The following is a 13,260-nucleotide window of genomic DNA, read 5'->3' on the forward strand; positions in this document are numbered from 1 at the left end:
CAAAAAAATTACCTTTTTCATTTTTTCATTTTAAAATCTGAACATTTCAACTCTCCTGATAAAGATTTATCGAAAACGAAATATAACAAAAAAAAAAATGTTATAAGTTAATTGTTTTATTAGAAATGTATACACAAACAATAAAAGGATAACAGTGTGTAAAAAGGCACTATTTATACCTAAAATGATTAGGCATATGCGGGTTTAAAATAGGAAAGCAAAGACACATATATTATTCATTATGACTGTTATCACAGTAAATATCACTGCTTTCAAAGAAGAAAAGGTTTTTACTGGCAGGAATGTGTGATTGCACATATATTTCTAAGATAGAATCAAATGGTTAATATTCTGAAATTTCATCGGTCTTTATTCAGTGACTCGAAGGGTCCTTGGTTTGTCACATTCGGGGCTGTCTGCACTCCCGTGTTCCACACGTAGGTAAAATGGACCTACCAGCCAATTGAGAGGTGTATTGTTGACCAGGTAGTCCATGACGTTATCTGTGGAATCTCTTATTCTGCTCAGCTGGGATCGACTGCTGGCGAGAACGCTGTTGGACAAACCTTCTAGGGCGGCAACCTTACTGAAGCTGCTGTAGATCTGGACCCGAACCTGGATGTGCTGAGGGAGACCTTTGAGACTGGACACCAAGACCACACATGTGCTCTTGAGTTGCTGGCTGAGGAAGTGGGCAATGGTCAATGTGTGTGATTCAATTTGCTGATTGAAAAAAAAAAAACATTTGCAAAAGAGAGAATGAGAAATACTCAACCATGCAACTGAACTTCACGTCTCTAAAAACAAGAAATTCAGCCTGTATCTTTGAGATAGCTTTCAGTAGGGCTGCATGATATAGTGCAACTTTCAAATCGCCAAGACTGGCCACAAAATAAAAATAAATAAATAAATATTTTTGTAATTTTACAGTAAAAATAAATATTATTTTACACTACAATTGTGTAATTAAAATATATTTCTTATTTTGTTTAATACTTTTGGTTTTAATAATAATCACAATAAAAACTAAAAAATAAAAATAAAATATGAGGAAGGAAAAATACTGAATTGGTGGGAAAGTAGCCTAAGAAATCTTTATTTTTTTATTTTATTTTTTTTACTAAATATTTTTGCTGTATGTTGGCTTTACTTTAATTTTATTTTGTACATTTCACAAAAAATTACAAAAAACGGCAAGAAACAGAAAATGTTTAAGTAAGTAGGATGACTGAAATAGTATTTTCTTGTAAAATGTACTCTAATCTTTGTTTTAGTTTCCTAAATCATTAAGCCCTAAAAGGATTTTGCCAATAAAAAAGTCGTAAAAAGGAATTTTCCAGCATAAAAATTATTTTTATTTTGCACTTCACAACAAAACCTCTATAGTATAAGTATTAACATCATTCTGGTGAAAATGTATAAAATATATATATATATATATATATATTGCAAAGTCATTTTTCCCCACTATTGTGCAGCCCTAGTTTTCAGTCACATGATATCTTGGATACCTCAGCCTCATGTGTGACCATCTCATCTTCTTCCTGACTCTTCCAGCCCATCAGCGAACTCAGTTTGTCATGTAGCTTCTGGGTAAACACATCAAAATTATGCAGTTATATTCAATCTAATAACAAAATCATAATAAAAAACATTACATTAGAAGACAGTGTTCTGACTGTTATTAAAGATCTCCAAATTGATCTCATGAACCTACTAGATCCATCGTGTGGTTCAGCTGAGATATGGACACTTTGGCATTATGAACTTGATCTACAGCCCTCTGGTAAGCCCTGTCCCGGACTCTGCTGGACAGAGACCCCAGCCGCACGTAGTAACTGGGTGCATCACTGTTATTTTCCAATCCTCTGGAATTCTTCTCTTCACTTTCTGAGAGAGATTACAATCAGGGACAAGCAGAGAAACTGTTAGATTTGAGAATTTTCCAAGGGCATTTTATAAATATTATTGTTGCGTTTAATTTCAGATTGCTATTCAACAGTCTCTTTGAGATGCGCTTAAATCTGATGTTCCACACATGAATGGGATTGATATTTCTTTTCCAGAAAATTCAATATTTCCAAGAACTATTTGATGCTAATAATGGAGCACACAGTATGCAGATTCTTTCAGTGTAACTTAAAAAGCCATACCTCACAAGAAGCATATCACAAGAATATCACAAGCAGTTCTCAACAGGCTTTTACGGGCAATTCATGGAATAGTAGACCAAAAAATGTATTTAGTCACACCCATGTCATTCCATACACTATTTGAACTCTCTGAAAATGGCTATATATATATATATATAGCAATTTTATATGCATATTTTTTTCTCATTTGAAGAACTGTTTCACTAGGATATATGTCAAAATAGGGAAGAAAAGACTATTTTAACTTCTGTTTCATGCTGAATTTAAACTGAGCAACTTTAAGACACAGTCTAAAAATCAGCAGAATATCCCAGTGCCAGTAAACACGGTCCATCCCTCCCTTCTCCTCACCTCTGTCCTCCTCTGTTTCAGGTAAGTACTGCTCCAGGAGCGTCTCAGATGTGCTCAGTGCTGTGTTCACACTGCTGCTCATCAGTTTGACCACCCTGCTCTCCATCACTGATTGGACTCCACCAGTCACCGCGGTCTTGGTCTTTTCCACGGCTCCTCGTGTTCTGTCTGTCACTTCACTGAGGGTGAAGGAGACAGACTCCTTGGCACAGTTCATGCTACCGCTGACAGCTACCTTTGCTCCTGTCACTGCCTCTTTGGCACTGGCCAAGATCTTAAAGAGAAGAACCATTAAAGCAGTGCTTGGAGAGTGGTGACCATTGAAGCTTAAAGTCAACATGACATCAAAACTGTCTATACAGTGCTGCAGTCATAAGACTAGTTGGTTCCCTTTGACAATGATCCTATCAACTCCCAATGGTCAAGATCAGGCCCTGCCCTACATCTGTTCTTGTTTGGGAATCCATTTAATTTGGATATATGTCACAAGAAATGAAGAAAATATGATTGCAACTTTTCATGCTGACTTTGACATTTAGACCATATAAAAGCAGAGTTGATGTAATACCTGATCAGACGGCTTGTGTAGGATCGGCAGAGTCTTCTCTATCTTATCCAGTCCTTTGCATGCCATGTCATTTGCCATAGAGACTACAGAGAGACACAGGAACTTTGATAAATACATATTTACACTAAAATCAGCCCCGATCTTAACCTGCAAACAACATTCGACTTACTCTGAGGCTCTAGCTGGCCGATGATTTGGAAAGCACCGTGAAAAGCAGCTGAGGTTATGGATTTCACACCACTCTCAGCCACCTCACACACAGACTTCAAGTACGGATGGGTGTTCTTGGTGTTACAGTACACATTTGACACCAAGTCATAGGAAGAAATAAACAAGGGAAGGTGAACTATCCGTTCAAACACATTCTAGAAAGGAACAAACAGGAATGAACAGATTAACTGACATTCTAACCAACAATAACCATTTAGAACTATTAACAATTAATTTTACGGTCTAAATTGTATAAATGAGGATTAAAATGGCACACCTGGTTATTCACACTGTCCACAGAATCCATGTCACTTTTTGTAATGTATAGTTATCAGAAAATCTGCAAAAGATCATTCAAACTGTCATAACAAAAATAGAGATGACTTTATTTCCAGTAAATAACATCTCAGAAAAGAAGAAAGGTTTAAATATCAGTATAATAATAAAGAAACAACTCTTTACCTGCGGTGCTGTCTGAGGTTGCAAACTAAATCGAGGAGCTGACTCTTAAGGTTCTGTGCTCTGTTGAGGATTGAGCGCAGGATCCGGGCTTTATAGGAGTCATGAGGACTGATGTAGTCCAAAGGTCGGGGATTTCACTGTAGGATATGGCATAAAAAGTGTTTACAAGGATCATTCAGCGGTTATGCACAATTCTCTTGGTACTTAAGTTGAAAGAATTCACAGCTTGCCGCTTGTGTAGCCGATTCACGCCTGAAACTTGTGACTTGTGAAGAATTACTGAAAATTAGCATCTGACATATTGCAGCAACTTCCGTTCTACTGACTTAATAACTGAGTGATGTACGTGAAAGATCACACAGAGAGTCAGTTCAGGTGAAGGGGGGCAAACAAGTCTGAACGTTTGCCCTATCAGGAGCCCATCGTCACAAACGACTTTGTTATTGTGAAATTTTGTCATCTGTCTGACAAATTAAATAAATAACACAAATAGAATAAATCTCTTCATGTAAACAAACTTAGGCTTTTTGTGCTCTTTCAATTAAGTTGGCAACCACTGTATTTTAACCAAGATGCTGAGTGCCAAGATCATTGTTTGCGCTTCATTCTCACTACTAATACTAAAGTATTAAATAACCCATTCATAAAGTCATTAATTCCTGAATGAATCAGCCGTTCAAATGAATCAACTGAAAGAATGACTGGGTTGGTTTTTCCTCCAAATTTTATATCTATAATATCTCAACATGAATTTTATTGCACTCATGCCACTTTTAAGCCTCATTAAATGTCTGAAAATGTACCTATAAGCCACTTTTGTGTTCTTCTCTGTAGTACAAAATATTTTTTTATACTAATTATATATGTTGGTCTTATTTTTTTATTTATTATATTGTTTTAATTAAATACATTTTTGAATTTGACATAGATGACATACTTTTAATAAAATAAGATAAAACAAATACCATTACAAAGGTAATAAGAAAACGCACCTGTAAATCACTTTAAGGAGTCAAATATCACCTCGTATTACAGAAGGCTATTTTTTGATCAGAATGTCTGATTATTGACAAGAAGATGTACCTAATTTTTTTTTTTTAATTAGGAGAACAAGTGATTTTTTTGAAATACTGTTAATTTAATTTAATTTAATTTAATTTAATTTAATTTAATTTAATTTAATTTAATTTAATTTAATTTAATTACTGTAAAATATAAAATATCTTAACAAGAAAAAAACAGCAGACAGCTGAATGACTCACTCTCCAACTGCAGGTGGCTCTTATGGAACAGCAGCATCCAGCATTTCCTTGCTGTAAACAAAGCAGTGCTGCACTTATAAAGTCTGCTTTAATATGCATTATACAGAGACAAGATCAAAAGAAAATATCATCTAATAACCTGCTTTTCTAAAGACAGTCAGTCCCCATCAGAAATACATTCATATAAACGTCTACCCCAGTTGTATCATGATTAGTTTAATATCTCAATCGATTTGAATCGTCACATATTTGTATCCAGTTTCAGCCGGCTGTTGGTGCATCGTTACAGCCCAAGAAGTCAACATCGCTCTTTTAGTGTAAACACATGGAAAATTAAGGTAAAATCAGTCCCGAAGAATATAAAATACCTAAAACCTACAGAAAATGTAATTAAATGGGTGATTATTAGATTGTCTCTTAAGTATAATTTACACTAAAATTCATCTCCTGGTTTAAAAAAATGTTATTTATTGAAACAACTTTTCCAGTATTAGTCATACAATCAATGTATTAACATGTTTGTATTTATTTATTCATTTATTCAGGTATTAAATTAGCCTATAACTTTTCTCCTTATTAGCAGTGTTGCCAATTTGGGGATTTATGTCACCAAACTTAGATACTTTTTCATTGTAGCTGCAACTTTTTTTGTGTGTGACAAGGAGCTATTTTAGCTATATTTAAATAAAACTAGCGATTTTTTTGAGATTCTTTATTTTCCACTTGGCCACACCCTGCTGTAGGCCTGTGACCTCTCACACTGGCTCTCAATCAAACCAGTGAGTCTGCACAGTGACCACACCAGTACACCATGCCTGCCAATAAAACACCACAGTGTCGTTGATTACATGAGGACACCAACTACTCAATGCATGAACATCTTGTTTTCACCATGGACACAAAAGTTATACCACATTTCATGCACAGTCATGTCAACCAGATACTGAGAGACACATTGCATCATCGTGTCATGTGTGCTGGGATGCAGTATTTTGCACTTACTTTGTAGTAATAGAGTGTGTTGACTGAAATATGTTCGTATGAATAAAGTTTTTGTTTTTGGAGAATCATAATATATCTTATCTGTTGTATTTGAGCAGGACACGAATGCACTTTGGTGACACATAAAACTAATTCCATCATTTCCATCATGTTTGGTGTGCTTGTAGATCGCAAGCATTTCCTAATTTCACTACAGAATTTTTTGATACACTTAAACTTTTGTTATATTTTTATGTTGTAAACAGGCCTACACATATCAAGAAATAGGTGCGTCATATAAGTGTTGTAGCGTTGTATAAACACTAGGTGTAGCTAAATTAAAAGAAAGGAAATTTTCTGTAAGTATCCTGCTAGCTAGACTAAGGTTGGTTGACAATTTCTTATTCTTTGAAGAATATCTCTGGTGGAACAAACATTAATACATTTAATGTATGATGAATACTTAAGTGCTTCAGAAAACATACCACAGTATACTTCCTGAATTTATGACTGACGTCTACAACCAACCAGAATTTGTTTTCATATTTTAATGATAAATAGCCTATGATTATTGTGGATCCTTGACAGGTTGGAAAATAACAAGAGGGCAAACATTTAGATGTTTTATTTCGGTAACAGCATCCAGTGAACAGTAATTAAGCCGGTGCCAGCCTCTCCACGTCCCAAAATTATAGTGATTTGTAAAGAAGGAATTACCAGAAATGCTATAACATATGGAATTACCCTCATTCATCCAAATCATGCCACCAAATTATATTATTTATACTGGATGGTACATGTAGGAGAATCTATTTTATAATACACCATAAAAGCAAATATGATGTTCTGTAGTTGTTGGAAAGACACACAGTGACGCTCACTGACTGAAAGAAAGCAAAGGCTATTTAGGGATTATTTATCAGCTGTCTGGACTCTCATTCTGACGGCACCCATTCACTGCCGATGATCCTTTGGTGAGTAAGTTATGTAATGCTAAATTTCCCCAAATCTGTTTCTATATAAAAAAAAAAAACTCATCTTCATCTTGAATGGACTGTGGGTGAGTAAATTATCAACATACATTCATTTTTGGGGGAACTATTCCTTTAAGTGGGACATTAGCATAATGTAGAACAGTGTATATATAATAAAGCAATCATTTAGATCTGTTGGCATCTTGTGCTGACAAACTGAAAAGATCATGATCACTCAGGACAAAGACCGAAATGACTTCACTCTATCATTCTACTGAATCATTGAAACAAAACTCGGACTCAGCCATCCGACAGAATATGCTTCGCAGGGAAATTGAATCTGGCTTCTGCCCATTTAGAGATAGGACACAGTTAGAGATCTCATGTGCCTGTGCTAATATAGTTATGCAAGTGGAATCAGCAGACAATAAACCGGCAGTCATATTTGTTTATAAAATTACAATGTGATTGATTAATTGGTGAAGCAAATACAAAGAGAATAGAAGTGAGATCTCATAAGTCTAAAGTCAAGGGAGAAATAACAAACAATAGCATCGTTCTAAGGTTAGCAATTGCTTATGATTATATGTCACGAGTGATAACATAAATGCATCTGCAAGATCATACAATCTGCTTAAAGCAATAGTTCACCCCAAAATTAACATTTTGTCATCTTTTACTCAATCTAAAGTTGAATAATGAATTGCAAGTATTATTTGTTTTTCTTCTGTTATACACAAAAGATTTTGAAGAATGTTAGCAAACGGTTGCCGGTAGCCATTGACTTCCAGTATGTAAATAAAATATATATGAAAACAAATGACTACCATCACCTATTTGGCTACCAACATTTTTGTTGTTCAACAGAGGAAAAAGACACTCATACAGGTTTGGAACAATTTGAGGCAATGCCAAAAATCATAAAAAAATCTTAACTTTTTTTTAAAAATGTAACTTTTTGTCAATTAAAATTTTTCAAAGTGAGAAACATTTTTATTGTAGCCTAAGCCTACTTATACACACACACACATACACACACACACACACACACACACACACACACACACACACACGCACACACACACACACACACAGTATACTTTATTATACTTATGCTATTTAATGTTCAATAAAATTGAACCAAAAACATCAAATAAAACAGCCCTGAGAAATATTGACTGTAGTAAACCGTGTGAATCAGAACAACTGTTTTGAAGGGCGGGAGCTAATGGTTTTCCTCCAGTCAGAGTGCTGAAGCTCAGGGAGGAGTCTTTGACAGCCTGCTCTTTGGGCTTGAGTTGATTTCTATAGTATATCGCGCGAACTGACGCTGCTGTGCTTCGCTCTCAGATCTGTACGCAGAAACGCACGTTTTGCGTGCTCGCGCAGGCAGCGGACAGCGCTGGAATGATATTCATGGGCGGCAGACGTAGAAAATGACCTTTTGTGATTACGACGAGGGCTTGGAATTTTCGTGCTCATCTCTTTTTACTACACTCTATTTATGTTAATTTAAGAAGTCTCCGTCGCTCGCTCAGTTTGGATGTTCTTTCCAGAATGGACCGCGTCAAGAGTTCCATGCAGCAAGTCCCCAACCCCATTCCCAAAGTGCTCAGCCGTCGCGCTGGCGGTGCCAACAGTTTGGAAGCTGAAAAGGAAAACTTCGAGCGTAGTCAGGTAAGAAACTCTAAACACCACAGGGCAAGTTATTTCATGTAGCCAGTTCATCGCCAACAAGCTCATTGTATGCCATTGTATGCCACAAGCCACGTTTTGTCTATTCCTACAATTATTAGTCGTTAGATACTAGCTACTTATTATTCCTTTTATTTACTAGTGGTAAAGTTAACATTTTACAATCAGCTATTATTTCTTATCTCAATAGTCACAAATGCATTTTTAGTAGTTTATAGTTCAATTCAAATCTTACAAGTTTGCCATTTGTTACAAGTATAGACTGAACAATGACTAGTATAGGAGTTTTTACTAGTGACTAATAGTATACTAGCACATACTTGTCAATTTTGGAATAAATACTGCAGATAAAAATAAATACTATACATTTTAGTTTTTTTTTTCCCAAAATTTGTAAATAAAACATTATTGGAGATTTTTTTTATATAAATATAAAAAATATAAATTCTTTCTGCTTCAAAATGTTGTTTTTTTTTTAAATCAATGTTACTTGCCATTTCTTTGTAATTATTTGTGACATTAAGTAGCAGTTTCTGACAAAAAAATGGTTTCAAAGTAATTTTTTTACACCATTTTTGTCAGTGTAATGGTATCCAATAAATACTAACAGAATTGAAAAAGTAGTCTCTAGTAGACTGTTACTTCTAATTTTTTATTTTATACTAAAATTTATGAGCAACACAAAATTAATTATTAAAGGAATACATATTAAACAGTTGGCCACATCTTTAAAAAAAAAAAATCTTGCACTCAGAGACAAACTATGGAATGAAGTAGGTAGTTAAAGGACATTATTTGTTTTTAATTTAATGTATTTGTAAAATGTGACCCTATTGGAAGTGATTTCTCACTTTGTGTTCAAAAATCAGAGCGGATCCCATAGTGGTTACCTGATAGGTGCACAATTTTTGCCATCAAATTACCTTAATATCTGCACTTCGTGTGGTGCCTGAAGCACCTAATAATGTGTGTTTATATTTTCAAGACCATAAAAAAATAATTTTTATTTCCACCATAAAAGCTGTCATGTTTACAGTACAATAACTGATGGCCTGTTCAATTCAGTTTTCAGTTCAATGAACCTTTGGCCATATCACACCTTTATTTTATCAGTCCACACAGTCTAATGTCATCGATTCAGGACAGGAGCAAAGTTCTACCTGGCACCTGTCAGCATAAGCTAATGTTGATAATGCTTTACAAAGTGACATTAAGAATTCAATTACATGCTGACGTTTTTCATAATATGACATTAATGTGCAATATGAAAGGTTTACCTCATTAATACAAGCCCGTTTCACTTAGTCTTGCGTTTCCAAACTGATGGCCATGCATCGAGCAGATCTAAAAGCTCAGAAATGCAGCACTAAAACCAATGCACTGGGTTTGATGGTCATGCATTATGATTCTTGGTGTATTCTTGTTTATTGTGACCTTTCTGAAGTGCACATGCATTGAATTACGCAGTCATTATCTGGGTGCTTGATGCTCAAAGTGCGTTGTGAAGTATAGAGAAATGCATTCTCATTGTTCATGCACTCTTCTCACTTCTCTGGGGGTCTTTCCCCTCCCCATCCAGACACCGCAATCAGGAAAAGTAGGTCACACGAATGAAGCTGTAGCCGACTGCCCTACTGCTGGGTTTCAGAGTGTTTGAAAAAACAGCATGACCTCGTTCTTGCCAAGGTTTCTTGAGTTAGACGTTGTGGCGGCAACTAAAATGCACTTAATTTCTGGTTTGATAGCAATGTCAGCAATCTGCAGCATCATGTTTGTGCAATATTCAGTCCTCCTGTTTACAACTAGGACAGTGACATGGATTAGCGGGACTCATGTGACGCATGCGCTCTTGAACTCCTTTAGGACCGATCACCGGGTCAGTGACTCTTCCTATTTTTCGAATTGATTCGATCGATTTGTAATTCAACCAAAAACATTGAGTGCTAAAGTTGAACTATGAAGCGTAAAATGAATGTTCACATCTAAAAATAACACTTCAAACAGCTCAAACTGATTAGGTCTCAGAAGGAAATGCCATTGTGAGCGGTCCTTATCAGCTAGTTTGACTGGAGGAAGTCTGATCCCATAATATCCCGTCTCTTTTCTGCACTTGGAATGCTATGTTTAGATTGATAGGCCTTCTGTGGTGTGAGTTCAGTCTGTTTTAAATGAGAGGATGTTAGTGTGGTGCTCTGTAATGACATGAGCATGGTTTGCCTTGTGGCTGGGTGTTAGGAGACTAGCGTCTTCTTAACTTGAGTTTCATATGGAGGAAATCTAAGCGGGGAACCTTTGTTGTGGTCGGAGTCTAGGAGAGGGACTTCTGGCCAGCCTCTGTCTGAATCCACACAGATGAAATAACATGTTAAGTGAGTGTTGCCAGAATAAGTCATTTGATAATCAGACTGAAGCACTATAAACATCCCGTATCAGGCAAAGTTCAAGACCGTCAATGTGAAAGTAAAACTGCTCCCATTTAGTTTGTTCACTGGTGCATGTTTTTCCAAATAAAACCGTTCAGTCAGAATGTAGTAATTAGTTTTTCCTTTGTTTCCGGGGTTTTTTTCTGTCCAAATGAAAGCTTGATGGTTTAATATTTGCACCCAGGAAGCAGTTGGGGGTTAGGTGCCTTGCTCAAGGGTCTCTCCTCAGTCGTGGTATTGAGGGTGGAAGAAAACGCTGGCCATCGTGCTCATCTGTGTCAAAATGTTTGAGATGATCAGTCAAATCAATGTAGGTAGGCACTTTTTACGTGCTAAACGAATTAATTCACATTTCCCATCTTACATTTTTAAAAGCCAAATACGAAATATCCTGTTTCACTTGGAAATATGTCACATCACATAGTCAAATGAGTTGTGAAAAAGGTTGTAAGGTGGCCATCGTCATTTGCATTTTTTCAGGTCTCAAATTTTTCATAAAAAGTTAGCTGAAAATCAACTCACCCTCAGGCCATCGAAGATGTAGATGAGTTTGTTTCTTCTTCGGAACAGAATTGTATAAATTTAGCATTACATCACTTGTTCACCAGTGGATCCTCTGCAGTGAATGGGTGCCGTCAGACTGAGAGTCCAAACTGTGGATAAAAACATCACAATAATCCACACGACTCCAGTCTATCATTTATGTGAATCTTCTTCTATCATCTTGTGAAGCAAAAAGTTGCGTGTTTGTAAGAAACCAACCCATCATTACGATGCTTCTGTCATCCATAATAACACTTCCTCTAGTGAAAAAGACAAGCCCTGTTGTCCTCACCTTAACATTCAGTGACATATTTGTTAAAAACAGTTTTAGACTGTTTTCACTGGTAAAGAGTGCTTATTTCTCTCCTGAATCAGACAAGATGACCGAGAAAGCAATATTATAAATAGACTGAAAGCAGTGGTTAGAAGTCAGAAATGCCTTAATGTTTTGTCTCTTACAAACATGCAGCCTTTCGCTTTACAAAACGTTCATTGATGTACTGGGGTAATGTGGATTACTTGTGGATTATTGTAATGTTTTTATTAGCTGTTTGGACTGTCATTCTGACGGCACCCATTTACTGTAGAGGATCCTCTGGTGAGCAAGTAAATGTTAAATTTCTCCAAATCTCTCTCTCTCTCTTTTTTTTTTTTTTTGAGTGAACTATTGCTTTAATGCTATTTTAGGTCCATCACGGTTTGTCCCATTATAGCTCCTCTTCCTTTTCTTGTTATACAAATCTATCCCACTTTAAAGCAGTTAAGTGTAGGACCCTCCATCTCTGGTGCTTGTGTCCCTTCCTTTGCTGGTACTGTGCCCATGGAAGAATTCTTGGGAGGGGCCTAATCTTGCCCCCCTCTGACTTTCCCTCACAGAGTCAGACAATCTCGTAATCTCACCTTCCTCTAAGCAGCCAATCTCTACTTTTAGCATTTCACTTTTTCTATGTTCAGTAGTTTCAGTGTCCTACCAGCTTTTAGTGTTTTTCTTTTTTCAGAAGTTAGTATTTGACTGTTTCTTTGCTTGTTAAAGTAACTTTTTCTATCTCATACGTGCACATTTACTGTAGCTCCCCCTGCGGCCCAGAGGACGACGAGGGTTTGTTGGGGTCATTGAGAGCAGGAGGGCATGTATGAAAAGCCCTGAGACAGCAGAAAACACTGGCCCTGGCATGTGGCCTCCATTCGCTCGCTGTGGATTAAAAATCCTATGCAGTTTGGCGGGCCGCCAAGAGTCTGTGCTAGAAACGGTGTTTGTGTCATACTGCTATCAAACTGACCATTAATGCATAACTGCAGGGAATGTGGTCAAATTAGATGCAGATTGTTGGTTGCTTTTCTAGTTTTGTGACAAATTGTGTGTACAGAAACATAGCCTAACTTTAAATATGTCCCCTTTATGATGAATCCCCATAGTATAAAGGCAAATGTATATTTTAATGTAGTCAGGCCCATTTATACTGTATGAGAATTTTTTTTTTAGCATTATAGTTATTCAAATTAAAGCAATTTTTTGGAAAAAATATATTTTCACTTAATCCAAGTAAATCAGATAAGTAAAAATAAATAATATAAAAGACAATAAATCTTGTTCCAAAGCATTAGTGCCATATTTGTGCTAATTACTGATTCAGCTAA

General features: G+C 36.1%; 2 protein-coding genes across 2 annotated transcripts in view; one reads left to right on the forward strand and one right to left on the reverse strand.

Moving 5' to 3' along the window:
- Positions 1 to 100: 100 nt before the first annotated feature.
- On the reverse strand, positions 101 to 3,838 carry LOC128029329 (perilipin-2). Its single transcript, XM_052617070.1, has 8 exons — positions 3,745 to 3,838; positions 3,560 to 3,622; positions 3,242 to 3,437; positions 3,073 to 3,155; positions 2,505 to 2,778; positions 1,718 to 1,890; positions 1,512 to 1,589; positions 101 to 723 (listed from the first exon to the last, which is right to left on the reverse strand). Exons 2-8 carry the CDS (start codon positions 3,587 to 3,589, stop codon positions 370 to 372), a joined length of 1,188 nt encoding a protein of 395 aa, XP_052473030.1. The 5' UTR covers positions 3,590 to 3,622; positions 3,745 to 3,838; the 3' UTR covers positions 101 to 369.
- A 4,403-nt stretch (positions 3,839 to 8,241) lies between these two features.
- Positions 8,242 to 13,260, forward strand: part of LOC128029331 (huntingtin-interacting protein 1-like) — a 44,303-nt gene continuing 39,284 nt past the window's right edge. The window contains exon 1 of the mRNA XM_052617073.1: positions 8,242 to 8,638. Coding sequence (XP_052473033.1) covers positions 8,519 to 8,638 — 120 coding nt within the window. The 5' untranslated portion in view covers positions 8,242 to 8,518. The remainder of the gene's footprint in view (positions 8,639 to 13,260) is intronic.

Source organism: Carassius gibelio, chromosome A15 (assembly GCF_023724105.1).
Source record: "Carassius gibelio isolate Cgi1373 ecotype wild population from Czech Republic chromosome A15, carGib1.2-hapl.c, whole genome shotgun sequence".
NCBI lineage: Eukaryota > Metazoa > Chordata > Actinopteri > Cypriniformes > Cyprinidae > Carassius > Carassius gibelio.

Coding starts and splice junctions, on each gene's coding strand:
- LOC128029329 (XM_052617070.1), bottom strand. CDS start 3,589: ATGGATTCTGTGGACAGTGTGAATAACCAG. Junction 2,779..3,072: donor TACACAAGCCGTCTGATCAG/GTATTACATCAA, acceptor CTTCTCTTTAAG/ATCTTGGCCAGTGCCAAAGA. Junction 1,590..1,717: donor TGAACCACACGATGGATCTA/GTAGGTTCATGA, acceptor GTGTTTACCCAG/AAGCTACATGACAAACTGAG.